General features: G+C 32.3%; 4 protein-coding genes across 6 annotated transcripts in view; 2 read left to right on the top strand and 2 right to left on the bottom strand.

Moving 5' to 3' along the window:
• The window catches only part of zfh1 (Zn finger homeodomain 1), a 29,400-nt gene extending 22,957 nt beyond the window's left edge, over positions 1-6,443 (top strand). Inside the window, exons 9-10 of the mRNA XM_029302451.2 lie at positions 22-184; positions 675-6,443. Of these exons, the coding sequence (XP_029158284.1) occupies positions 22-184; positions 675-868 (357 nt within the window). The 3' untranslated portion in view covers positions 869-6,443. The remainder of the gene's footprint in view (positions 1-21; positions 185-674) is intronic.
• LOC114930526 (trafficking protein particle complex subunit 12) lies at positions 5,901-9,126 on the bottom strand. Of its 3 annotated transcripts, XM_085484603.1 has the most exons (3): positions 9,054-9,078; positions 8,909-8,920; positions 5,901-8,811 (listed from the first exon to the last, which is right to left on the bottom strand). In XM_085484603.1, the coding sequence occupies exon 3, from the start codon at positions 8,732-8,734 to the stop codon at positions 7,160-7,162; it is 1,575 nt and encodes a 524-aa protein (XP_085340729.1). In that variant the 5' UTR covers positions 8,735-8,811; positions 8,909-8,920; positions 9,054-9,078; the 3' UTR covers positions 5,901-7,159. The 3 variants fall into 3 exon arrangements, with proteins under 3 accessions (XP_085340729.1, XP_029158140.1, XP_029158139.1); XM_029302307.2 differs by lacking the exon at positions 8,909-8,920 and having other exon boundaries at positions 9,054-9,126; XM_029302306.2 differs by lacking the exon at positions 9,054-9,078 and having other exon boundaries at positions 8,909-9,047.
• A 131-nt stretch (positions 9,127-9,257) lies between these two features.
• Positions 9,258-11,332, top strand: Ndc1 (Nuclear division cycle 1). Its single transcript, XM_029302305.2, has one exon. The coding sequence runs from the start codon at positions 9,515-9,517 to the stop codon at positions 11,252-11,254; it is 1,740 nt and encodes a 579-aa protein (XP_029158138.1). The 5' UTR covers positions 9,258-9,514; the 3' UTR covers positions 11,255-11,332.
• Positions 11,333-11,679: 347 nt separating this feature from the next.
• On the bottom strand, positions 11,680-15,160 carry LOC114930524 (WD repeat-containing protein 36). The gene is made up of 4 exons (XM_029302304.2): positions 15,049-15,160; positions 13,231-14,909; positions 12,882-13,159; positions 11,680-12,630 (listed from the first exon to the last, which is right to left on the bottom strand). The coding sequence occupies exons 2-4, from the start codon at positions 14,762-14,764 to the stop codon at positions 11,773-11,775; spliced, it is 2,670 nt and encodes an 889-aa protein (XP_029158137.1). The 5' UTR covers positions 14,765-14,909; positions 15,049-15,160; the 3' UTR covers positions 11,680-11,772.
• Positions 15,161-27,555: the final 12,395 nt, after the last annotated feature.

The following is a 27,555-nucleotide window of genomic DNA, read 5'->3' as shown; positions in this document are numbered from 1 at the left end:
ATTTATGTATTATCTGTTCAGAATCAAAATCAAATAAATACAAAAGGTGAAAGTGAAGCTGTATCTCAATTGGAAGTAACTCCTGTAGCAACAGAAACCGAGCAGGGTCTTTATTCCTGTGATCGGTGTGACAAAACATTCTCGAAACACAGTTCTCTTATGAGACACAAGTATGAACATTCCGGTGAGTATACCTATCACTTATTATTTATCATTATTGTTATCACGAGTTTAACGAGAGCCATTATCCGGTTTACAAACAATTTTTCTTTAACGACACACGACTATTCCTTTTCACAATTTTTTAATGTTTAATTAAGAATTAAGAATATTGAATCTATTGGAAAATAAAATTTTATTAATTACAAATATTTTTGAGATGGAAAGCTTATAAATGAAAGTTATATCAATACTTCACTATCTTTTCTATTCTTTTTTTGTTTATCTTATCTTTTTTTATTTTATTTAGATTTATCGCAAGAAATCTGGATTTTTCCAGCTTATTGTGTTTTAATTTTATTTTAATTTTATTAGCGCTACAATAAGGTAATTTAAGCCTTAAATCATGAGGAATACTCGATTGTAATTAGTCACTTTCTTAAGGCTTAGGACTTAAATAATCTATTGTAGACGAGGACTTATGAACAAATATTAATAAAATTGGCAAATATTAGGGCAAAGGCCGTACAAATGCGTGGAGTGTCCAAGAGCGTTCAAGCACAAGCATCATCTGACTGAACATAAGCGGCTACACAGCGGCGAAAAACCTTTCCAGTGCTCCAAGTGCCTCAAGCGCTTCTCTCACTCCGGCTCCTATAGCCAGCATATGAATCATCGTTTCTCTTATTGCAAGCCCTACAGAGAATAGAAATACTCCACGTGCTCATCTAAAGCTCGCTCGTTTATCTAGATATAATATCTGCAGTTCTTATGTTTAGAATTTTTCTCTTTTGTACGTAAATTTTCTTTCCGAGATTTTCATCTCACAAGAAAATGCTAGAATGCCTTCATACTTTTTTTCGCATGAACTTTAAAGGGAGCCGCAACGTTTCACACGAGGCTACTATATATATGTCTATATATATATATAAAATGCTGCGCGCGACATCACATTACAAAGCTATGGCGTTTTATTGATGATCGGTTCGTACTTCGAAAAAAAGAGAAACCTAATAAGTGAAAATTCTAACATATATTTCGAAAATGATAGAAATATATGTTAGAATTTGTGATTGAGATGTGGAAGACGTGTATAACGTCTCTCTTGTATTGTCTGTGTGTGCGTGTGTGTGTTAACCGGTTTTAAATTTTAAAAGAAGGAATAATACCGGTGAAAAAAAATAGGAACGAAAAAAAACTACTACTTGCGGAGAGTGGCGTTGACAAATAAACCAAACGCATGTAACGGTACCAAAAAAGCATAATGCAATAATCTATTATATATATATATATTATATAATATACATAATATTTTAGTATTTTTATTAACAAAATATTATATATACCATGACAATAATAAAAAAACTAATTAATGTACAAATTTGTTAGCCACGTCCGTATGGAGAGCGCGATATCCATTTGTAAAATAATATACGAGCTAGATTCGACGATTAAAACGTTCAAAATGATAAAAAGAAATGTTTGTCTTTTAAACAATTCCTGCGACACGATGTCATGTATGCATCTCGACAAATAATTTTCAAAATTTAGGTTCTAAAGATAATTCGGATATGTGAGAATGGAAATCGCGCGAAATAGTGTAAAACGAGTGCTCGTTCTACACAGGTAAAGATGGAGATATATTGAGTTTTACCGAATCAAATATATCTGAAGTACAGCTGTTAATTGAGCTTAATATTAAAAGACTTCGTCAGTCGTAAAGACGAAGATTAGAATCTCATGTTCCGCCTCCTCTTACAATGAATAACTTCACTCGATGAAAAAAGGCTATATTATTATTATATTACTATTATTATTATACATTATTGTATATGTAGAAAAAGAGAGAGAGAGAGAGAGAGAGAGAAAGAAATGTGGAATTAAGGGCCATGCGGGTCGGTGATTGATGTCATGCGAGAATTATTCTTTTTAATTCTATTGTACTTACAAGGTAGCAAGTTAATGTGTTGTTATTCCTATAATACAACGTGATTATGGTTCGAGACGATGCAAATACATAGTATATCGTATGCGTTACACATTCCGCGAGGATCCGTTTTCTCAGGGCCTCTTCATTTTATTTATCGCTTTTTCCTCTTGCAACGAATAACACCGCGTGGCACCTTTCATCGAAATCCCGATTTTGTTTCTGCAATATAGGATAAACAATCTCCCGCAACGTGTGACATGTGTGTTTCATGTGGGGAGCCTATAGATCTATAGTTTCAATAGACCTGAATAATACAGAAATATGAAAGACGTTTATGAAAGAAGTTTTAAAACGAATTAAGATATCTTTTTGCGTCTTTTGTATTTTTGTATTGAAAAATACAAAGAAATCTTATATTTTCTTGTATGTTCTTGCATCACATACAAGAAGTCTTTGTATTGAAAATCCAAAGACTTGTGAATCGAGAAGGTGCGACGAAGAATAACGAAATGTTCATCAAAACCTCGCAATAATCTTTTCACCGAAATCCGAGGCCCGAATAACCATAAACACCTAAATATGATATTAAATGCTTCCAAAATATTGTACTATTAAAATTATTATATTATGACGTTTATATGATTTTATTCGTTCGGACGCGTATAGATAAGAACGTATATTATATATATATATACTCTACAGATTGATAATACTCGAGAATGTATTTTATAACAGTTTATGCGTCTTTTTATTTACACGAGTACTACAAGTGATAAGTGATATTGTTATTGATAAAGATGAGAAAGAAATATGAGATACAGATATTACCGTATTATTGAAATTTTGTGCCAATATGTGTGCGGCATACGGCAAACCGGTACGTCCTTGACGTTTCGTGTATGTAGAAGCTTCGGTTATCCGCGACAGGCATCGTGTTCACCACTACCACTCTACGAAAGAAAGAAAAAAAAGATGAAAATGTGCAGATATAATGCTTATAATACTCATTTATTATAGTGTTAATATATGATTAAGAAATATATTTTTATATAATTATAATGTAATATTATACGGATACGAGATAGTACACTAATCGATCGAGCAGCGAGTCTAATTCGACTGCGACGGATCTCTTCCTTCCGACACATAGAATTATCGTAATTTCTCTTTATCGGTGCGGAAAAAAAATCCTTCGTTTACGATCTACAATATACAACGTTCTTAATTGCATTTTATTTAGTTACAAGCGACAAGTCGTTCCTAACTGTATCTACTCGTTAGTAACAAAATTCAATGCGTATTTTTTTCTACGATTTCTCGATATGTTTTTCTATTTTTTTTATTAATGTTTAAATTTTCTTTCTTCCATTTATTGTAATTTCTACATTTAGTTTTTTAAAGTCAAGTACGTATAATTGAATTGCTCGAGTCATTCTGCTTTGTATTTATATTTAGAATTGAAAGTAATATAATTTCGATGAGTTTAGTTCATGCAATTTTTAGCTCAATGAAATTATATTGTTGTCAATTTTCAATTAATTTATCTTCGCTTTTCGAGTAACTTTCTAAGTGACTTCACGACCAACAACGGGTTAAGACATCAGGAGGGAAAGGCAGGAAAACTTACGAAGACAATATTATATATATACGTATATAGATAATATATATAAAGTATTATATTACATTTCTCTCCTCTGATTCGGGAGCTTTTGCGGCCCGCTTGCCTCAATATATGTACGTATTAATGAATAACGAAAACAAAACTTATATAAGTCGCGCCAGCTTTTGTGCATCGACATTATCTCCCGAACGAATAATAACAAAAAGAAAACTAACAGCGAAGATAATAATTAGAAAGATAAAATAAGTGGAAACGAGGGAAAAGATAAAAGCGATGAAAATTGTTATGATTGTTGAAGCAACGATTTAATAAGCACCATACGATGCCTTCCGTGAACGACCGAGCTTGCCTAGCGTTGCCAAGATAAACGAAAAAATTACATAAATGTTAGTGCGACATTGTCGTCAAGAGCAGAATTACTTTCACGATACTCCTTAATTGCGCCATCCTCCTTTTATTTTCGTTTTAGAGATTGGTATAATTGTAAAAAATTAAATTATATAAATTTTTAAACTGATAAATAGCAATTGAAAAATGTGACAAAAAATATCCTCTTCTATGCTCTGTGAAATAATTCGTGGATCGATTATGCATATAAGGAGTTTCGTGAAACTTACGAAAAATTTTCAGATTTATTGTACTCAATGAATACTACATGGTCAGGCCATTGAGCTTTTCATTGACTTATATATTATATAAATACCAAAAATGAATTGTATATATTATATATATAAATACTCGAAAACAAAAAAAATACCACAGACAATAATGTATCGTTTCTTTTTTTAGAGATTAGACGGCGTAAGCATATTACACTATAGTATACATAAATATATATATATAAATATTGTAGACATATATAAAAAAAGATAAATTTACTATAAAGTGGCATATATATATATTATATACACAATGGTGTATATATTATATATTATATATATATACACAAAAAATTACATTTAATTGCCAGGAATAGCGATGTGGATATTATTGTAATACGACGAAGTGTGTGAACGTACTCGAACGAGAGAAAGAGATAATATTCGAAAGGCTCTTTTTGGCGATGTAGTGCCTGTTGCGCAAGCTCCGAACAATGTCATTTTATAATTAATATGTAATTTAATGATAAAGAAACGAAGAAATTTTTAAAACTCGTCACGTAACTAATTCCGTAGAAAAAAAATTATCTTAATTTCTAAGATAAATTTCGTCACTTTTGAAATATGCCGAATTAATACTTTTTTAAAGCTTTATATATTCTTTACATGTTAAGATAATTATAATCGGAGTACATAACTAAAATTATTTGCACACGATATTAATATAATTTATACATAATATTCAGAAACAAAATTAATTATATACAACGAAATCGAAATAATTACTGAGAGCAAATTATTCTCAAGAATTATTTTAAAAATTTATTTTAGCTTAATTTTTTTATTGTTGTTACAAATCGAGTTCTATGTTTTTTTTTACTTTATATTTAACATAGAGTAACAACATATTGATTTTTTTTAAATTAATGAGAAACAATATCTATATGTTTGAATATAAAAGATTCTTTTATTTTCTTTTATAAATTAAAATTGTGTAATCTCTTCTTATAAAATATTTATTGCGAAATAATTAAAAAATGTACACATTAAAAATGATATCATCTATCTAAAACATATTTGCACATTCTTGATAAAAATTACAACTCACCTTTGTTAAATCCTGCTCTGGCTCTGATATTTCTTGCACACAATAATTTTGTAGCTGCATAAGATTCTCGATATTTATTTTATATTAAATTTGTTTTTTCGTTTTGTGGCTGAATAAATATTGTTCTCTGTAAAAAAGAATTAAAATTAATACTTGAATTAACGAAGGACGATCTTATATCGAATTCGATCGTCGGCGATGGGCATTCGAGACGGACGCGTAGAAATTAACAAATTAATATAAATGAATGAATGACTATATTGTGAATTATATAATCGATACGCGGAGATTCTTGCGCTGCGCTCACTATATCGTTAACTTTCGTGGCACTAACGATTCAACGGGGACGACGGTAGGGAAAGAGAGGAAATAAAGAAAAATAAATGTATGTGAGACACGAAGTTCCATCCATAATAAATAAATGAAAATATTATACAGTTAGGCCGACTTTTCCGCCAGTTCGTGCCTTTTTTCTGCAGGGAGAGAGAGAGCGAGAGAGAGTGCAGTTTGGGAAAATCCAATAATCTAATAATATGTGCTACGATGTAATCGCGCGATAATAAGTATGAGAGAGAGAGAGCGAAAGAGTAAATTAGCCAGTTTAAAGAAAGCCAGTTTTAAAGAATAAAAATAAGAAAAATTAAAGATAAAAAAACAAAAAAAAACGAGGAAACAATGCGAGAAACTGAGAAACACCGATGCGCAGAAAGAACGATCGAAATGCAAAAAAAAAAAAGAAATAGCAAAAACATTATTACATGTGGATTATTACATGATATATATTTTCGGAACACGCGCTGCGGTACTCGTATTCTTTCGACTAAAAAAAAAAGTAATAAAGAAAACGCGGAGGATATAAACCGGAAGACGATGGAAAGGAGACATGCGTGAATCGTACATGTTTACACGCGAACGCGAGATAAATAAAGCGACGAAAAGAATGTGAGGAGAGAAAACTATAGCAATTGTTGAACATTCGTTAAATTGTCCTCGTTTCACGATGTAATAAAGGCTATTTTACTTTGACGTCCCGCTGTTGTTTCCTGTTTTTACGATCGACGACCCTAACATAATGTGTTCGCATAAAGCATGCACGATTTTTAAATATATAATAAAATAAATTGTAACAAAATATACGCGGATAGGATATGTACAGGAAATGTGAAAAAATATGGCATGCTATACATGTATTGCTCTCAGCAATATGATGTAAAAATGAAAGCTTTATAAAGTCTAGAAATGTGTAACCAAACATTAGGTATATTTTACCATTATTAATTATATCACAACGTTTACATTCTCCCTGAGATTTAACAATTTTGTTATCCGAGCCCAAATATATAATTTAATATTAAACAAATAAATATATATATATTAGTTATATATATATATATATATATATATATATATATATATAACTTGTTTTTTTAAATCAAAGTACAACAATAGTCTTCAATTTACATTTGAGAAAATTAATCTTAAAGATGTGAGAAAGGATTAAAAATATTTACCCTAATAATACAATTAAATATAAAATTCGAAGACAATAGAATTCAATTTAGAATAATTTTCTCAAATTCTCCTAAAGACACAAATTAAATAACTGTCGTATTAAAACCTACAATTATCTTTGTACACATTTGAATTAACTATTCAACGAAACTTCCAATCTCTAAGAGAATAAACGGGCTCAGGTCTCAAGGCGTAACATTAACATTAACAATAAAAATTCATGACTAATATTACATAGCTAGCTTTAGACACTGAATGTCAGCCGCGTCGCCTTTGTATCTATTTAGCTGCCGCAATAAATGCAGTTTCGGCTGTTTACAGTGCGTCGTATGTAGCTCGTACGACGTACACATGTTCAGTAAGATGGGTTCCTGCAGACTCTTCAATGGATTTTTATTGATGATACTCTCGAACAGCCATACGGCCGCCCTCAACTGACCGGTGTACAACAAACACACCGCCATGTTATTGATCAACATTACGTTGGAGGGATCCAAGGCCGACGCCGACTGAAAGTAGTTGTAGGCTTCTTGAAAGGCATTCTGCGCGACCGCCATTAATCCGCTGTCCACCAGTTCTCGGACGCTCGTGGTCTTTTCCTCCTTATTCTCTTCGCGAACGAGAAACTTCTCCGCCGCGGAGACGTCGCCGAGGAACAAATGCACCCTTCCTATGGCCGACCTCAAGATACCTATCTGCTCCGCAGTCCAATCGGGCAGCTCGCAGAGATCCTCCAGTATCTCTATCGCAAGAATATAGTTTCTCATACCGATGGCACAGTTGACGATGGAAATGAGGATCCTGGTTCTTCTGGCTGTCCACAGTTTCACGGCCTCGCGCTGATCGGACTCGCTGATCTTCGCGTGTGTTCCCTCACCGCTAAGTCCGGCTTGGAAATTCGCTATAATCTGATGGACGGTTGCTAAGAGTTTGTACAAATTATCCAACGCTTGTTTCGCCTTGTCGTAATACGAGGGAATCTCTGCCAGCAGTAATCTGAAAGCGAACGATGCCATGGATGCGGGTCTGGTGCCGTACAATTCCGGGTAAAAGGTAAAGTACATGTCGGGCTTATCGAGATTACCGAACGGCTTCGATTCGTTCTCCAACACGTCCATCTGTCTCAATTTCACCAGCAGCGAGAGCCTCGTATACCAGAGCTGCAGAGAATGAGGCGTGTGCTTGCTAGGTTGATTGATCTTGCCGTAACCTTGGGCATAGATGGCCAGCAGTCTGCCGGACAGGTTGACAGCTGCTCGGTAGCAACCAGTCTGTATCAGATTCCTCAGACCACGTTCGTCCTGAGTCACATCGGATGCTGTGAGCACATTCCGATGAATGTTCTCGTCCTCGCCCAGAAAATGGATAGACGCGTTCTTAATCAAATCCGGCATGTCGCCCTGGACGGCCAGACCGGGCATGGTGAGATTCTCTCGGTCCAGGTGACTGTTACCTGCTGCGGAGGTCGCGATGGACCGTAGAATCTTTCGCGTTTGATCAGACGGTATCCAGACATCCCGGTGCGCGTCACTCAACGTGTTGTGCTCGACCCGGTCGACAGTCGTGTCCAGCAGCGAAGGCGACATGGATGTCCTTGAGATGTCCACGTCCAAACAGCTGGTAGACGCAACGTTCAACAGAGGACTTAGACCTACGGGGATCGACTGCTCGAAGAAGTCGGAAGAAGTCTTCTTGGGCAGGATCTCGTCGAAGATCGGCGTAGCGTTGTTAAAATAATTTATTTCCATATCCCTCCTTTCGGCGTCCGCGTCTCTTCTCGACTTCGTTGGGTTGTCTTCTGCCATCTCTTCCTTTTCTCTGTACTTGACGTAGACGATGAGGTTACTTTATTTATTGAACGCGCATTTACCACCTGGAGAACCTAATTTTTGTAAAAAATATTATCTTGTTAAACTTGATCAAGAGTGATAGTAAAGTCAAACTTGTAATAAGAGTTTTCTATGTAAATATAAGTATACCTTTATTTCTACCTAAATTTCCGCAGGAATTTAAAAAGTTGCCTTAGAAATGTTATTTTATACTTATTATATGTTTCAAATATGAGAAAGTTACTGTTATTGACAACAGAAAATTGTACTAATAAATATTGAGGTTATTCAATACCTGTCACCTGTCACCTGTCAAACCTGGCGAAGTTCAAGTCCCGTCCAAAATGAAGTTTTTAAGGCTGTTTACAATTAAGCGCGTTTCCATTTCAAAAATCAACTAATAGAAATCAACATAGACCAATCAAGACGAAAGGAGCGAAAATCCTTGTCCTCTGATTGGTCAATCAAACGCTTCTCAAAGCGCGTGGGAATTATATATAAATAAATTTAATGGCGCTAAAAGGACGATAAGGTCGTGTTAGGTTATCGCATTTTGAAAGTTTTGCAAGAAGGACGTCTAATAATTTTTGACAAGACGCACAAAAGTCGTAGTGCATAACATTAAATAACATTATTCCACGAAGAGGAGCTCGAGGTGCGCTAAATAAAATATCGCTGCGAAAAATCGTGCGAAACAAACGCTGAAAAGTTGATGAGGACACTTTGTGGAGGTTAACCGGCACAAACTTCAACAAGATGATCGAGACTGACAAGAAGGGCTGCAAGGAACTTTTGACCCAGCGGATGCTGTTAGCTGTCGTCTCAAGCATAGGATTGCAATTCTTCCTAATCTGCTGCCTCATCCTGCTTACAAATTTCAGCGTAGATTACGTACACTGGATTCAGAACACATGGACAACCGTAACGTCGTTCCGAATGTGGATTTATCTCGTCATCGTCGCGGCGATCATCTTCCTACAAGGTATTTTCTGCAGCAAAATTTACCTTCACAGTCCACCGTATTACAAGAGCAGATTCAGCAAACTGTGCGCGACTCTGACAGTTCAAAATCTGGGTTTGAAAGCCTCCTACGTAGTTATGGGTGGCACTTTGACCTGGTTGCATTTGTCCTTGAAAGGAGGAACGTACAGTTCCTTGACTGCGGACTGTAGCATCGTATACGGAACATGTCTGGTGGAGGAATATTACTTCCTGCTGTTCAGTGGCTTATGGAGTGGATTATACTTTTCCATCAAGACTGATGACTTCACCAAGTATTTCCGATTTTCCATTATAGCGCAGTCTAAATTTTTCCGTTTGAAACGAGGAATTTACGCTATGCTTCCAAAGTTAATGGTCTCTTCCATGTGGCCGACTCTGTATTACATGGCTGGTTACTACTTTCTAGGATCGTACTGCCGTGGAGCATTGTTGTCTGTGATTTCTATACAAACAGAAGTCGAACCTTTGGATAATATGTCTAGATTATTAAATCTGACATTAATATTACAATTATGGTTTCACCAATTTATATTCATATTGACTTTAAGCAACACTTACTTGTTGTTTGAGGTATATCTGACTGAATGGATTCCATTTAAGTTTGGTTCAAGCGGAGTATACAGTGTAGATGTTTCGGAATTAACACTTATCGATGCACTGTCAATGGATAAGATACCAATTATGCAATATTTGGGTTATCTAGATTTAGTTACCTTGGCTCAAAAAGAGAAAATGAGAAGAGGGATGTTATTTACTCTCAGTCAACCAGGCGGTCATCCTTACAATTGGAATTGCATTGTGCAAAAATGTATAGATATTCTTCAAAAGTTTTCACTGGACTTCAATACTATATCCATAAAGCCTCAAGAGCAGCAATTCTGTTATACCACGAAAGTATGGCCAGTAAGAATTATACAACCTCCGCAACCTGCACAAAAGGATCATATATATCATATGCGGAAATTAGTACTGGATAAACCACCAATATTATCAACAGAAGCAGAAACAAAAGAAGTCCCTTATAGTGGCATGTTTATCCAAAAGTTTATTAAGCAGAAACAAGAAACTTTTATAGCATATTTGCTTTCTAAACCACTTATTAATTATATCTTTGGTGAACAAGACGATAATAAAATTCGTTACATGTTACTCAATGGACAACTGGTGATTTGGGCAGCCGAAGCTATTTCATCATTATCAGTATTTTCACTCAGTGAAGATTCTTATGGCGTTGTACAGAAAGATGTGCCGAACATTATCAGTACTTTGTTGTCGGTGAAGCAGGTTGTAGATAAATTGCAAAAATCACCTGTATTAGCAAGAAAAATGCTAACGGATGATAAATTAATTAAAGAAATTTTTACCTCTTTGCGAAGTGCGATCAAACGTAGTCTGTATAGAATTGTTACAAACTTTGAACCATATATTAATGATTTATGTCTTGAATCTTCGACAATAGAACAATTGCAAAGCTTTCTCAATTACAGGGAATAGTTTATAAATATTAATATCAAGTGTGCTTATATACAATAGAATAATAAATTTGTCAAAAAACTGCATTTTTTATATTAATTATAATTGAACTATTTTTTTACATATTCTTTTTCACTTAATTTCCTAATTATCTAATTACAGTTTTGATTTAAGTTTTTTTATACTTTATATTCATAGAGAAAAATATGTTAAAAATGTTATTCTGTTTGATTTAATATTTAGTTTAATGTATTCATGTGTACATGCAAAAATATAAATGTGTATGTGGAAATAGTAAAAATACTTTTTTATGCAGATGTATTTCTTAATAGCAATATAATTGTGTATCCATAATAAACGTTAATTAAAAAAAAATTAATATTTTGTCATTAGTAAGTGTAAATTCTGAAGAGTTGTATGCTATGTGCAGATGCAAAAATTGCGAATTTATATAAAATATTTCAGTTTATTGTGTTCATTTTTTTATAATTATTAAAAGTATTTACACGCGTGAATATACGAATAATTCAAATGCTATATTACATTTTTTTCAAGTGTTGTACTACACTTAGATTATAAAATAATTTTTCTCGTAGTATTTTCCAATTTTTCATTTGTGCCTCTTGGATCTGTCGCAAGTAGTCTTGTAGCGTCTCATTTTCCGATATAGCGGTACCATGCCACTTTAAGAATACTGCCAAATAAGCTTGTGACAATTCGAAATCGTTCTGTCGTTCCATCACGTAATGAAGCATCTTCATAAATTGCAACATCGACAATTCCGCGGAATTCTCATCCAGAGATAGCGACTGAATTTCAAAATCGATATCGTTGGGATTCATCGCTTTCAATTTTTCTATCACCTCTGAAAAATTGTCAGTCGTAGTAGTTGATTGCAGACTTTTATTAAATGACGTGAGATTTTGTAAAGTGGAATTAACAGGTACGATTTCGGTCTTGTCATCAGTTTTAACGTTCGAGAAATCAAAACGTAGTTGCAACGACGGAATCGTGGGTAGGAAGAACGGCGCTGTCTCGGGAGCTTTTGGTGGTTGTTGCGGCTTATTTCGCCTTTTAATAATGTCGATGTCGAGTAGATTCTGCCATCTCGATTGAGCCACACCGGACATAGTTATGAGATCACTGTCGAGCTGATCCGGAGACGTGTAATCTGGCTCTGCGACGACGACATCGTCCTCGTCGGCATTCTCAGTTTCTACAGAAGAGCCGGGGAGTAACACTTCGGGTATTATGTCGTCCTTACTGATAGCTTTCAACGATACATGCGAATACAGCATACGATTTGACCACAAAAAAATCCCCATGTTACGCACATGAACAGTTGCAAGGAATTCTGCTGTCGGAGAGAAATTTAAAGATATGCAAGCTTCAGGAACCTATAAAAAAATTATAATTAATATAATATTTGTGATGTGCTGCCTTTTTAGTCCAATTAATATAAAAAGATAATATCAAACAAGTCGTGTATAGATATTCAAAGTTTCTTTAACATTCTTTGAATTTTTAAAAAATTTATACTTATATCTTTATATCTATAATTAGAGTTTTATCTATTTTTCTATACTGAAAATTCAATATTTTTATCTATACTAAAATACGAAACGTAATAATATAATATCAAATTTACCTGAAAAATATCTATTAAGTGTGAAGATGGTATGTCCCAGGTGCGAATTGTGCAATCCATAGATGCTGTGATTAACCACCTAGAGTCAGGATTGAAACACGCGTCCGTGATTCGTCCCTCGTGTCCTTGGAAATGTCGAACTACCTTTCTTGTATCCAGATCCAGCAACACAATATCAAAGTTTTCTAAAGCCACAGCTACAAGGGAACTCTCATTGTGATATCGTATCCATTCGACCGACTCTTCCAGCGATATTATCGTCCTTGCTGTTGTCATACCTGTGATAATAAGAAATGCAATAAAATATATTTAGCAAAAAAAAAAAACTTTTTTGTAATATAACAGATACCTTTTCCCGGTTTAAAATCCCAAAACTTAATTTTCGCATCTCTGCCGGCAGTGATGAGAATTTGATTCAAATCGTCGACCATGACGCCTTTAACCGGACCCTCGTGAGCACCATTTTTATCCCCATAGGCTGCCCTATGGATTCCAGACTGAATGTTAAATCTATCAACGTGACCCGTGTTGTAACCGATTACGACGAAGTTTCCGCATCTGGTTAAACATAAGCTGGTCGCGCTGGCGTTATAATTATTTTTAAATCTCTCGGGCAGCAGTTTAAGATCGCCCATCTTCTGCAGATGAGAGGACCAGGTAGTGACTACTCCCAAACCGGAATGAGAGGCCGCTATGTTGCACCATTCCTTCTCGCGTGTTTCTTCGAACGCGAGCTCGGTTATCGGCGGCATCAGCAGCGCATCCTCGACCGAGCGACCTTTCTTCTTAGACGCTTTCCTGTTGAATGAGGCTCTTCCTAGACTCTTGTTCAGTATCTCCGTGACGGTGGAAAACAGTCGGAGGGACGAGTCGCCGCCCGCGGTCAACAGATAATTACCATCGTTCCCGTAAAATCGAACGATTGTCGGAGGTTCAATGTGACCCTCCCTTATTTTCAAGAGCCTCCCTCCACCGTCAGACATATCGAATATCCACATCTTCAGGGAATTGTCAGGGGAGGACGAAACCAACAGCGGCTCGTTCGGAATATATTTCAGACCTGTAACGGAGCCATCGTGAGCATTGCACAGCTGACTTTCCACTTTGCGTTGCTCCAGATTCCAAAACACGATTTGTCCTCCTAAACTGCCCGTTGCCATCATGGGATGGCCATCCGTACGGAAGCTGATAGACACCACCGGGCCCCAATCTTGCACCAGTTCAAAGAGGGTCTCGTCGAACTTGAGATTATGCAGAATGATTCTACCATCGTTTAGACCTATCGCAGTCACGTCTATCGCAGGTGCTTGCTCCAATGCTGTCACACTGCTCTGCCATCCTTTAAATGTATAGATCATTTTCATTAATTTAATGTTCCACAGCTGCAGCTGACCCTGTTCGCTACCCATCAAAATTTTGTTTACATAAGCATTGGGATGTATCAATGTGGTTATTTTGAAGACGCTGTTGCTAAAGTTCAACTCCAGCAGTAGATTCTCGTCCTTGATGTTCCAGACCTTTAATGTGCTGCTCTCATCGATGGACAGCAGATGGGCGCCAAAAGGTAGCAGAAGATGCACCGCGCATTCGTGACCCTTGTATGTGTGCTTCAGCTCAGTTCCTCTTCGCCAGGCATAAATGTCATTCCCACTAGCTGTGTACACGTGGAAGGTGTCTGTAGCCAAACAGGTGATGTCTTCGGCATGCATCCCCGACACGCTCATCAGGGTGAAGTGTTTGCATCCATAAGTGTGGAACTCTCTGCCCACGCAAGTGACCACCAGGTGCTCCTTCCTTCTCAGGATGTACCTCGTCACCAGAGGAATGTGATTGCTTACGTACCCGAGGGCTCGGTTCCGCGCGAATATCCTACTTTGCACCATGTTGTATATTTTGATCGAAAAACCTCGGAATTATTTTTTTTCTATCTTATCAAGAGTGTCTTTAAATTCTGTAAAATTTCTACATCCAGACCTTGTATAAATTATGTCTTTTTATATGTATTTCGGTGTTTTCCGTGCCGTCAACCTGTATTTAAATAAAAAGTTTTTTTGACTCCTTTCTCTATTCTTTTTGAAAATACTAAATTATAGATTAAGATAATTAAAATACTACATTATTAATTAATTATAACTTATAAATTATAATTAAATACTAAGTTACTTACTAATTACTAAATAATTTTTTTCCTTTAAGTGAGGTTAAGTTTGAACACAACCATGCTTGACGGACGAAAATTCGAATCCATTTTGGAGACCTCTTGCGGTGAAAGTGCAAAGCTTCAGCTTCAGAGTTACCAACTTCGAGCGATAAATTCTCTATGTAAAAAAATCTCTATGTAAGGCCACAGATTAATAGACAGATCGCCAAAGGCCTGCCTAAAGAAGAGACCGCCATCTTCGTGCGATAGACTTTGCCCCTTACCGACACACTTTGCCCCTGGTTCGAGTCCGTGCTAAATTTCGTAGACTTGAACCAAAAGACTTTGCCCCTGGTTCGAGTCCGTGCTAAATTTCGTAGACTCGACCAAAAGACTTTGCCCCTGGTGCAAGTCCAGGCTAAATTCGTTTGACATTACCAACAGACTTTGCCCCTGGTGCGAATCCAGGCTAATTGATCATGAGACCAATTTGAGAGATTTGGCCCCCGTTGTGTGTGTGTGTGTGTGTGTGTGTGAGAGAGAGAGAGAGAGAGAGAGAGAGAGAGAATATTTTACATATATGCATATATATATATAAAATTTATTAAATATAAAAAATATATAAATATAAATTTAACATATATAAGATAGGCAATAAGAGCCAAATCGCGGATGACAGTGCGTTATTCTAAACGAAACTAAATTTTTTCGTTAGAATTAAATACCTGTGCACAAGGCACCAAATTTTTACTTGGACACGGCCAAGATATAAAATTGGAATAATCTCTACAAGAGATTTTTAATTCCATGTATCCCCTATTCCCCCTAAAGAAATAAAGTGCGAGAGAAAAATATAGATCCGAAAGTCGCAGAATCGGGAATCGAACCCGAGACCTTTCGCTTGCCGGGCGACTGCTCTTCCAACTGAGCTATTCAGATCCTTTCGATTCTATACTTTTCTCTGTTATATATATTAATGTTGGTTTATACACGCTGGCTTAAAGGCGTTTATTTACCAACATTAATATATATAACAGAGAAAAGTATAGAATCGAAAGGATCTGAATAGCTCAGTTGGAAGAGCAGTCGCCCGGCAAGCGAAAGGTCTCGGGTTCGATTCCCGATTCTGCGACTTTCGGATCTATATTTTTCTCTCGCACTTTATTTCTTTAGGGGGAATAGGGGATACATGGAATTAAAAATCTCTTGTAGAGATTATTCCAATTTTATATCTTGGCCGTGTCCAAGTAAAAATTTGGTGCCTTGTGCACAGGTATTTAATTCTAACGAAAAAATTTAGTTTCGTTTAGAATAACGCACTGTCATCCGCGATTTGGCTCTTATTGCCTATCTTATATATGTTAAATTTATATTTATATATTACAGAGCCTAGTTAAACTCTTAATTTATACACGCTGGCTTAAAGGCGTTTATTTACCAACATTAATATATATAACAGAGAAAAGTATAGAATCGAAAGGATCTGAATAGCTCAGTTGGAAGAGCAGTCGCCCGGCAAGCGAAAGGTCTCGGGTTTGATTCCCGATTCTGCGACTTTCGGATCTATATTTTTCTCTCGCACTTTATTTCTTTAGGGGGAATAGGGGATACATGGAATTAAAAATCTCTTGTAGAGATTATTCCAATTTTATATCTTGGCCGTGTCCAAGTAAAAATTTGGTGCCTTGTGCACAGGTATTTAATTCTAACGAAAAAATTTAGTTTCGTTTAGAATAACGCACTGTCATCCGCGATTTGGCTCTTATTGCCTATCTTATATATGTTAAATTTATATTTATATATTACAGAGCCTAGTTAAACTCTTAATAAAAAATATATTTTTTACACATAAAATGTTTTTTTATTGAAATAATCACAATTTTAAATGTGATATAACACAGTGTTCAAAAATTTTTTAATTAAATTTTTTAATTAAATTTTATTAAAGAAAATTACTTGAAATTTTTTACATTAAGAATTTAAAGGCTCCTTATTCTCTTGTAGAAATTTATCACTACGCCAATTAATCACTTATTTTAAGTATTTAAAATACTATAATATACAGTAATTTAAGTATTCGAAATAAAAGTGATTAATTACTCGAAATAAGTGATAAATTGACGTTACTAGTAATAAATTTCTATAAGAGTTGAAATAAAGTATAAGAGATAAATAGGCTATATGTGAGCCGTATGCGAAATGTGAGATGTAAGACGCATATTGAAATTTAATTTTTCGATATAACTTTCAAAAATGTACACGAGGTACAAAAAATTAGCTTGGACATTTGTAAGACTTAAAATTGGGATTAATTCTCAATTCTATTAATTAAATTTCGATATAACACACCTTACATCCGCGCACGGCTCACATATAGCCCATTTATTAGTGCAATTTTTAAGTTCCTTATTTTTCAAAGTTCACCTTTTTACGTTATCAAATATTTTTGGTACGTTTTCAAGAATTTTATATTTTTACTTACCGCAGTTTCTTATCCAAATGTAAAATCTTTTATCGCAGTCTATAAAAAATTGAAACAATTTACAATTTTATGATATAATATTATTATTATTACAATTTCTATATATATGCACATCTGTCAAATATCGTGATTTATTTCACATTATTATTATCTATTTTAATAAAAAAAAAACAAAAACACTTGCAACAATCAAAAATAAACCGCCTGCCGCGAACGGAAAATGCCAAGAAAGCACGCAATTTCCGCGAATCTCGTAATTTTTTTGAAAAATCAACAATTTCAACGAAATTGTAAATTCTTCAAATCACTGCACAAGTATAATTCACAATAATAATTTGCAGTAACTACGATAAAAAATCGTATACTGAAAACCGCAAACGAAAGTGCAATGGGAGTAAGAGTAAAGTCTGTGATAAAATTAATTGGCAATAGAAAATTAATAATTTTCAAATAGAAAAATTTTGAAATTACCGAGGATTTACAAATAATAAAGTAAAAATATTAAATAATTTATGTTTTCGAATTTTGCTCGCGGAGAGGATCTTTAAAACAAGATTTTTAGAAGAGAGGACCTTTAAAATATAAACAGGCCAAAACGTTGGAAAAATTAAAGCGCGCGTTTAAACAGATAAACGCAATGAAATAAATACGCAATTGTTTTTACTTATCGCTGTAAGCTCACAAGCTTCTGACGTGCTATACACTTTTATATAATATATACAAGGTGTCCGGTAACTAACGGACCAATGATTAAGGGCGGATTCTCTGGCCAATTTGGAGACGATTTTTCCTTAGCAAAAATGTTGAGAAGTCAATAATTTTCGAGTTATAAGCGATTGAAAAAAATAGGTTTTTTGAAAACTAAACGTTTTGGAGTTAAAAGTCTAACATAATTACATTCTTCAGTTAATTTCAGGTAGAGTTTACTATAATAAAATTTTAATTTAAGACTTAGTTATAAAGATACATAATGACAAAGATTGGAAAGTTGTAAAAAATGATGACCTTTTTCGACATTTTTGCTGAGGAAAAATCGTTCCCAAATTGACCAAAGAATCCATTTGTAATCATTGGTCTGTTAGTTACCGGACACCCTGTATATTGGACACGAGTTTCGTTTGTTTCAGATTCTCGAGAGTTGAAGTAGGAACATACGAGTATCATATATCGTTTGTGACTTGCCGAATGAAAGCAAGACAGAGAGCGAACGAGATGATGAGCTTAATAGCTCATAATGTTATAAATAAATAAATAAAAAATTATAACCTGACCTACTAGTTATTGAATCTTTTTTTAATAAAATGTTTCATTATTATTATCATCTAAGTCTAAGTCGTTTAATTACTTTTTAGTTTTTTAATAATTAATTTAATTTATTCTAGTCATTTTTATATGAGAAAAATAATATCATGTATACGTTTTATAATGAATTAATATATTTCGGGAACCGAATTATATATTCTTAATAATATAAAAGTGTTCAAAAATTATATTTGACTTTTAATTTTAATTATTTTATAGCAAAGAGTTTCGAAATCTCTTACACACATAATGGGGATTTTTTTCATCCATATAATTCGCAATTAAGTATATATGTTAATTATTAATTTTAATAAAATAAAAATTAAAATTAAAGGTCAAATATAATTTTTAAACACAAATATATTAAATTAATTATAAAACGTATACCCATAATAGTATTTTTCTCGTACAAAAATAATTAGAGTAAATTAAATTAATCATAAAAGATTAAAAATTAATTAAGGGGTTATACCTATCTGCAAACTTCAAAAAAATCGATTTTTGGATTTTGATATTTTCTTAAAGTACATACTTTCAAAAATATTCCCTGCAAATTTCAAGTCGATTCGACAAAAATTAACGAAGTTATGTGAGTTTAAAGGTATACTGGTGTGAACGTATCCTGCTGTTTAGAAGCAGGGTACAGAAACGGGTCTCAGGTATCGAACGGCAGCTGCGACGCGGACAAAAGCGGTCTCTATACAAAGCCAAAATATATATAAATAAATAATATATATAAATATATATAAATATATATATAAATATATTATTTGGTTGTGAACTTAATTTGAAACTTCAAATGCGTTTTTCTCAAAACAGCATTTTTAAAATCGGTGACCAAAATATCTCGAAAACCGCTGCATCGATTGAAATAAAATTTGGTAGACATCTTTAATACTAAAAAATCTAGTGCCCGATCGTGGCTTTTGTTTTTTCGTTGCGTATTTTTTTTAATAATAAAAAAACGAGCGAATTTTTGGTAGCAAAATCATACCTTCAAATTTGAACAGCCGCCATTTTGTCGCAAATTAATTTTTCAAAAAAATGAACGATCGGGCACTAGATAATCTTATATATTAACTAAATTTCTCGGGTTTTTTGATTTCTGGTAAACCAGTTCAAAGTTAGAGTGGTCACCGCAAAACGCTTTTCAAAAAACTGCTTCTGGAAGATTAAGCATATCTTTTTTATTTATCAACATTTTGCAATAAAAAAAATACTAAATAATCTTTGAAATATATATATTTGAAAACATAAATGTTCCTTTCCAAAGCACTTCAAATATTTAAAAAAAAATTCCCAAAAATACGTGTTTTTCAGACCTTGCAGGTAGGTATAACCCCTTAAAGAATTTAAACTTATATTTTATATAATAAGAATAAAACATTTTATTACGTCAAACCGTCGTGAAATAATTAAATAAAATTTGCTAGTTATGTCAAAGTCAAGTTTTCTAAGCTTATAAAACATTTTATTAAAAAACAGATTCAATAAATATAAGTACATGTTATATATATACTTATATTTATTGAATCTGTTTTTTTTATAAAATGTTTTATTATTATCATATATAATATAAATTATTTAATTATTTTTTTATTTTTTTATGAGTAATTTAATTTGTTCTAATTATTTTTGTACGAGAAAAATACTATCACGGGTATACGTTTTATAACGAATTAAATATATTTATGTTCAAAAATTATATTTGACCTTTAATTTTAATTTTGTATTTTATTAAAATTAATAATTAACATATATACTTAATTGCGAATTATATGGATGAACAAAATCCCTATTATGTGTGTAAGAGATTTCGGAACTCTTTGCTAAAATAATTAAAATTAAAAGTCAAATATAATTTTTGAACACTTTTATATTATTAAAAATATATAATTCGACTCTCGAAATATATTAATTCATTATAAAACGTATACGTATTAGTATTTTTCACATATTAAAATGATTAGAATAAATTAAATTAATTATTAAAAAACTAAAAATTAATTAAACGACTTAGACTTAGATGATAATAATAATGAAACATTTATTAAAAAATAATTATAATAGGTCAGGTTAATATTTTATTTATTTATTTATTTATAACATCATAAAATTCTGTCCTTTCCGAAATACGCGAACGCTACGAAAAGATAAATCTCGTACATGCCGCCGGACGAGTTCATGAGCATGAGACGCTCTTATCTTGGGAACGTATTAATAGTTACTGCATTGACCACTACCACGATATGGCGCTGAAATCAGTGAGAAATGCTGGTCTCTCCTTCATCCAGACCTTTGGCGATCTGTCTATTAATCTGTGGTAAGGCTAGAAAAAATGGACAATTGTTGCTAGTGCTCCACAGATTAATAGCACAGATTAAGGGTCGGCAGGCGACATGGTGGAGACGCCTATCGGCCGGCCGGGAATTAGAGATTCTTATATTCCAGATATTAGCGAAACTACTGAATGAATCTTATTAAATTTATGATATTCTTAATCAGTAAGCTCAAATGCAGTCCGCCAAAGAGTTATTTATTGAAAAAAAGATGAAAATAAAATTTATAATATAACTTGGGGGAATGCGCAGCTAGTAACGGGTAAGGTTGGGTTAGCCAGGAGTCCGTATTTTATTTATTATAAATTTTTCAGAGCAAAAATGCAAAATCCGACTCTTTGGCGGACTACTTTATTATATCAAGAATATATTAAAAAAAAAAAAACCAAAGTTATGTCACTTATTTTATGAAATATCTGGACGATAAGATTCTCACTAGATTCATAAGGAGCAGGGGAAATTTCCGTGGTAACATACTGACAGCTAACAGCTTGACAAGGAGAGACTATCATTCTGTCCTTGTCTCTCTTACATCGCATATGTAGTAACATCCATGTAGACACAAACACTAATGCGTTGAACGAATGCGATTATTGGGAGATATCAGCAAGAACCGGTTTTCGTATTATCATTGTTTCTCTGTATATGTATATTATATGTAAAAGAACAATAAGAATAGCAATAATTCTTGCCTAACATTATCTTCCAATTATCGTTTCGTGTACGCAATATATATTTCACATTATGCATCTGTAACAAATAATCGAATGATTTATTTAAATATTTGCATATAATCTATATAAATCTATATAATAAATAAAATGTGTAATAAATTATCGAATGATTTATTTAAATATTTGCATATAATCTATGTAAATAAAATATGTACAAATAAAATAATATTTATGCAAATATTATTTTATTTGTGTACATATTTTATTTATATACCCAAACAACACCAAGTCCAAAATTGGCGCGTAAGATATCTTTATAAGATGTCTTTTTGATATCATATCATAAGATAGCTGTCTTAAAGATTTCTTAATGCTATCTTATGCGTCAATTTTAGACTTGGTGCTGTCTGGGTACATAATATGCAAATTAATATGTTTATATATATGCACACACATAGATATGACAATAGCGTTATCGTGATTTTTTTCGATTATTAAAGTTATATTGTATAATCTCTCTCTTATCTCTTTCTCTCTGCTACATAAATACTATTATAACGTAAAAGAACTTACGAGTAACGTATGATGGCTCAATGCAATAATATTCAATCACGTAAAAAACTTGAGTTCAAATATATCAATATCAATTTTTATACAATATATTAGAATATAGAAAAAATTATAGAAATAAGGCGATAAACTTGAAAATTTTTAAATATTGAAAATATTTTAATCATTTTTACAATTACATACACTATATATATATATATATATATATATATATATATATATATATATATAAATGCAAAATAAGTCCGTAAATAAATTTATTAAGTAATAAATCCGTTGCATGCTTGCAGCTACATATGCACACACAAATAGCTGGTATGTTGATTTTTATTAAAAATTTATTTTCTGTATTATTTTGCATTTATATAGTGTGTATGTGGGTGTGTGTGTGTGTGTGTGTGTGTGTGTGTGTGCGCGCGCGCGCGCGCGTGTAGTAAAAATATTTTCAATATATTTATAAAATTTTTATTGCCGAAATATATTTTTTTATCATTTCTCTGTATTCCAATATATTATTAAAAAATTGATATTGATATATTTGAACTCTAATAATTTACTGGGTGATACATACTGAACATCCTTTGCATTGATCAATATTACTCGACATAAGTTCTTTTATGTTATAAGTATTTATGGAGCAAATTATACAATAACATCAATAATAGAAAAGAAATCAAGAATAACCAACGCATATTCGTCAATCTATGATTGCTATACAAGCTAATAATAATTTATATTCGTTCTCTTATTCTTGTCTCTCGAAAAAGTATAAGCAATAAATTATCAAATCTAACAAGTACCCGTGTCTAACATTGTAGACTAATTTACTTTCAATTATGCTACTGTTATTATTTATCATTAGACAATTATAAAACATATATATATATATAGCACTACAAATTATATATGTATATGTTTTATAATTTATTTTATATTTTATTATTTGACAAGTTAAATCTCTCCGAATCATAATTTGCGCTTACATCTTAAAGACGAAATGCTGTAACTCTCTGATATTCCAATCTGTATTTTTGAAAAGGACCACATCCCGTATGGTCGAAATGTTAAAATAAATATATATACAACTTTAATTTGAGGCCAGTGTAGTCAGACCAAATCTATAACCTCTGTTTTATAATTGTCTAATGATAAATAATAACAGTAGCATATATAATTGAGAGTAAATTAGTATATTTTATATATATATATATATATATTTATATATAAATAATATATCCACATATGTGCATAAGCATATATAAAATTTACAAAAATGGGTGCTTATTAGTCTTGCTACGTTACTGCTTTCTGCTACGGAAGGCCAGAAAGCATTTTTAGGCGGCATCTCGCGTATACCGGCACGGTAGAGGAACAAGGAGAACACGTGATTATCGGTCCTTGTCTCTCTTACGTGCGTCCGCGTGAGCGATGCAGTGGTGTATGTACGTGTACAGACATACACCACTACATAAAACCCGAGAATTGGTTTCTCGGCGTTGGCAACACTGAAACCGGAGTTTCGCGTTGTCACCGCACGAGGTCTCCAATATCAATTCGGAGTTTGCCTGGGTGTACTGCCGACCCTTAATAGACAGATCGCCAAAGGTCTGGATGAAGGAGAGACCAGCATTTCTCACTGATTTCAGCGCCATATCGTAGTAGTGGTCAATGCAGTAACTATTAATACGTTCCCAAGATAAGAGCGTCTCATGCTCATGAACTCGTCCGGCGGCATGTACGAGATTTATCTTTTCGTAGCGTTCGCGTATTTCGGAAAGGACAGAATTTTATGATGTTATAAATAAATAAATAAATAAAATATTAACCTGACCTATTATAATTATTTTTTAATAAATGTTTTATTATTATTATCATCTAAGTCTAAGTCGTTTAATTAATTTTTAGTTTTTTAATAATTAATTTAATTTATTCTAATCATTTTAATATGTGAAAAACGTATACTAATACGTATACGTTTTATAATGAATTAATATATTTCGAGAGTCGAATTATATATTTTTAATAATATAAAAGTGTTCAAAAATTATATTTGACTTTTAATTTTAATTATTTTAGCAAAGAGTTCCGAAATCTCTTACACACATAATAGAGATTTTGTTCATCCATATAATTTGCAATTAAGTATATATGTTAATTATTAATTTTAATAAAATACAAAATTAAAATTAAAGGTCAAATATAATTTTTGAACATAAATATATTTAATTCGTTATAAAACGTATACCCGTGATAGTATTTTTCTCGTACAAAAATAACTAGAACAAATTAAATTACTCATAAAAAAATTAAAAAATAATTAAATAATTTATATTATATATGATAATAATAAAACATTTTATAAAAAAAACAGATTCAATAAATATAAGTATATATATAACATGTACTTATATTTATTGAATCTGTTTTTTAATAAAATGTTTTATAAGCTTAGAAAACTTGACTTTGACGTAACTAGCAAATTTTATTTAATTATTTCACGACGGTTTGACGTAATAAAATGTTTTATTATTATTATATAAAATATAAGTTTAAATTCTTTAATTAATTTTTAATTTTTTATGATTAATTTAATTTACTCTAATTATTTTTGTACGAGAAAAATACTATCATGGGTATACGTTTTATAATTAATTTAATATATTTGTGTTTAAAAATTATATTTGACCTTTAATTTTAATTTTTATTTTATTAAAATTAATAATTAACATATATACTTAATTGCGAATTATATGGATGAAAAAAATCCCCATTATGTGTGTAAGAGATTTCGGAACTCTTTGCTATAAAATAATTAAAATTAAAAGTCAAATATAATTTTTGAACACTTTTATATTATTAAGAATATATAATTCGATTCCCGAAATATATTAATTCATTATAAAACGTATACGTGATATTATTTTTCTCATATAAAAATGACTAGAATAAATTAAATTAATTATTAAAAAACTAAAAAGTAATTAAACGACTTAGACTTAGATGATAATAATAATGAAACATTTTATTAAAAAAAGATTCAATAACTAGTAGGTCAGGTTATAATTTTTTATTTATTTATTTATAACATTATGAGCTATTAAGCTCATCATCTCGTTCGCTCTCTGTCTTGCTTTCATTCGGCAAGTCACAAACGATATATGATACTCGTATGTTCCTACTTCAACTCTCGAGAATCTGAAACAAACGAAACTCGTGTCCAATATACAGGGTGTCCGGTAACTAACAGACCAATGATTACAAATGGATTCTTTGGTCAATTTGGGAACGATTTTTCCTCAGCGAAAATGTCGAAAAAGGTCATCATTTTTTACAACTTTCCAATCTTTGTCATTATGTATCTTTATAACTAAGCCTTAAATTAAAATTTTATTATAGTAAACTCTACCTGAAATTAACTGAAGAATGTAATTATGTTAGACTTTTAACTCCAAAACGTTTAGTTTTCAAAAAACCTATTTTTTTCAATCGCTTATAACTCGAAAATTATTGACTTCTCAACATTTTTGCTAAGGAAAAATCGTCTCCAAATTGGCCAGAGAATCCGCCCTTAATCATTGGTCCGTTAGTTACCGGACACCTTGTATATATTATATAAAAGTGTATAGCACGTCAGAAGCTTGTGAGCTTACAGCGATAAGTAAAAACAATTGCGTATTTATTTCATTGCGTTTATCTGTTTAAACGCGCGCTTTAATTTTTCCAACGTTTTTGCCTGTTTATATTTTAAAGGTCCTCTCTTCTAAAAATCTTATTTTAAAGATCCTCTCCGCGAGCAAAATTCGAAAACAAATTATTTAATATTTTTACTTTATTATTTGTAAATCCTCGGTAATTTCAAAATTTTTCTATTTGAAAATTATTAATTTTCTATTGCCAATTAATTTTATCACAGACTTTACTCTTACTCCCATTGCACTTTCGTTTGCGGTTTTCAGTATACGATTTTTTATCGTAGTTACTGAAAATTATTATTGTGAATTATACTTGTGCAGTGATTTGAAGAATTTACAATTTCGTTGAAATTGTTGATTTTTCAAAAAAATTACGAGATTCGCGGAAATTGCGTGCTTTCTTGGCATTTTCCGTTCGCGGCAGGCGGTTTATTTTTGATTGTTGCAAGTGTTTTTGTTTTTTTTTTATTAAAATAGATAATAATAATGTGAAATAAATCACGATATTTGACAGATGTGCATATATATAGAAATTGTAATAATAATAATATTATATCATAAAATTGTAAATTGTTTCAATTTTTTATAGACTGCGATAAAAGATTTTACATTTGGATAAGAAACTGCGGTAAGTAAAAATATAAAATTCTTGAAAACGTACCAAAAATATTTGATAACGTAAAAAGGTGAACTTTGAAAAATAAGGAACTTAAAAATTGCACTAATAAATGGGCTATATGTGAGCCGTGCGCGGATGTAAGGTGTGTTATATCGAAATTTAATTAATAGAATTGAGAATTAATCCCAATTTTAAGTCTTACAAATGTCCAAGCTAATTTTTTGTACCTCGTGTACATTTTTGAAAGTTATATCGAAAAATTAAATTTCAATATGCGTCTTACATCTCACATTTCGCATACGGCTCACATATAGCCTATTTATCTCTTATACTTTATTTCAACCCTTATAGAAATTTATTACTAGTAACGCCAATTTATCACTTATTTCGAGTAATTAATCACTTTTATTTCGAATACTTAAATTACTGTATATTATAGTATTTTAAATACTGAAAATAAGTGATTAAGGGTCGGCAGGCGACATGGTGGAGACGCCTATCGGCCGGCCGGGAATTAGAGATTCTTATATTCCAGATATTAGCGAAACTACTGAATGAATCTTATTAAATTTATGATATTCTTAATCAGTAAGCTCAAATGCAGTCCGCCAAAGAGTTATTTATTGAAAAAAAGATGAAAATAAAATTTATAATATAACTTGGAGGAATGCGCAGCTAGTAACGGGTAAGGTTGGGTTAGCCAGGAGTCCGTATTTTATTTATTATAAATTTTTCAGAGCAAAAATGCAAAATCCGACTCTTTGGCGGACTACTTTATTATATCAAGAATATATTAAAAAAAAAAAAACCAAAGTTTTGTCACTTATTTTATGAAATATCTGGACGATAAGATTCT

The sequence above is a fragment of the Nylanderia fulva genome, unplaced genomic scaffold, assembly GCF_048542155.1.
Source record: "Nylanderia fulva isolate GAGA-0341 unplaced genomic scaffold, ASM4854215v1 Scaffold30, whole genome shotgun sequence".
Taxonomy (NCBI): domain Eukaryota; kingdom Metazoa; phylum Arthropoda; class Insecta; order Hymenoptera; family Formicidae; genus Nylanderia; species Nylanderia fulva.
The sequence above is the reverse complement of the archived record's forward strand: the minus strand, read 5'-3'. Positions and strand labels throughout refer to the sequence as shown.

Bases quoted from the DNA above. Each gene is read 5' to 3' on its own strand.
- LOC114930526 (XM_029302307.2), bottom strand. From the start codon at position 8,734: ATGGCAGAAGACAACCCAACGAAGTCGAGAAGAGACGCGGACGCCGAA.
- Ndc1 (XM_029302305.2), top strand. From the start codon at position 9,515: ATGATCGAGACTGACAAGAAGGGCTGCAAGGAACTTTTGACCCAGCGG.
- LOC114930524 (XM_029302304.2), bottom strand. From the start codon at position 14,764: ATGGTGCAAAGTAGGATATTCGCGCGGAACCGAGCCCTCGGGTACGTA. The intron at 13,160-13,230 runs GTATCTGTTATA...TTATTATCACAG, and splicing joins GGATTTTAAACCGGGAAAAG to GTATGACAACAGCAAGGACG. The intron at 12,631-12,881 runs GTAAATTTGATA...ATTTTTTTATAG, and splicing joins ACTTAATAGATATTTTTCAG to GTTCCTGAAGCTTGCATATC.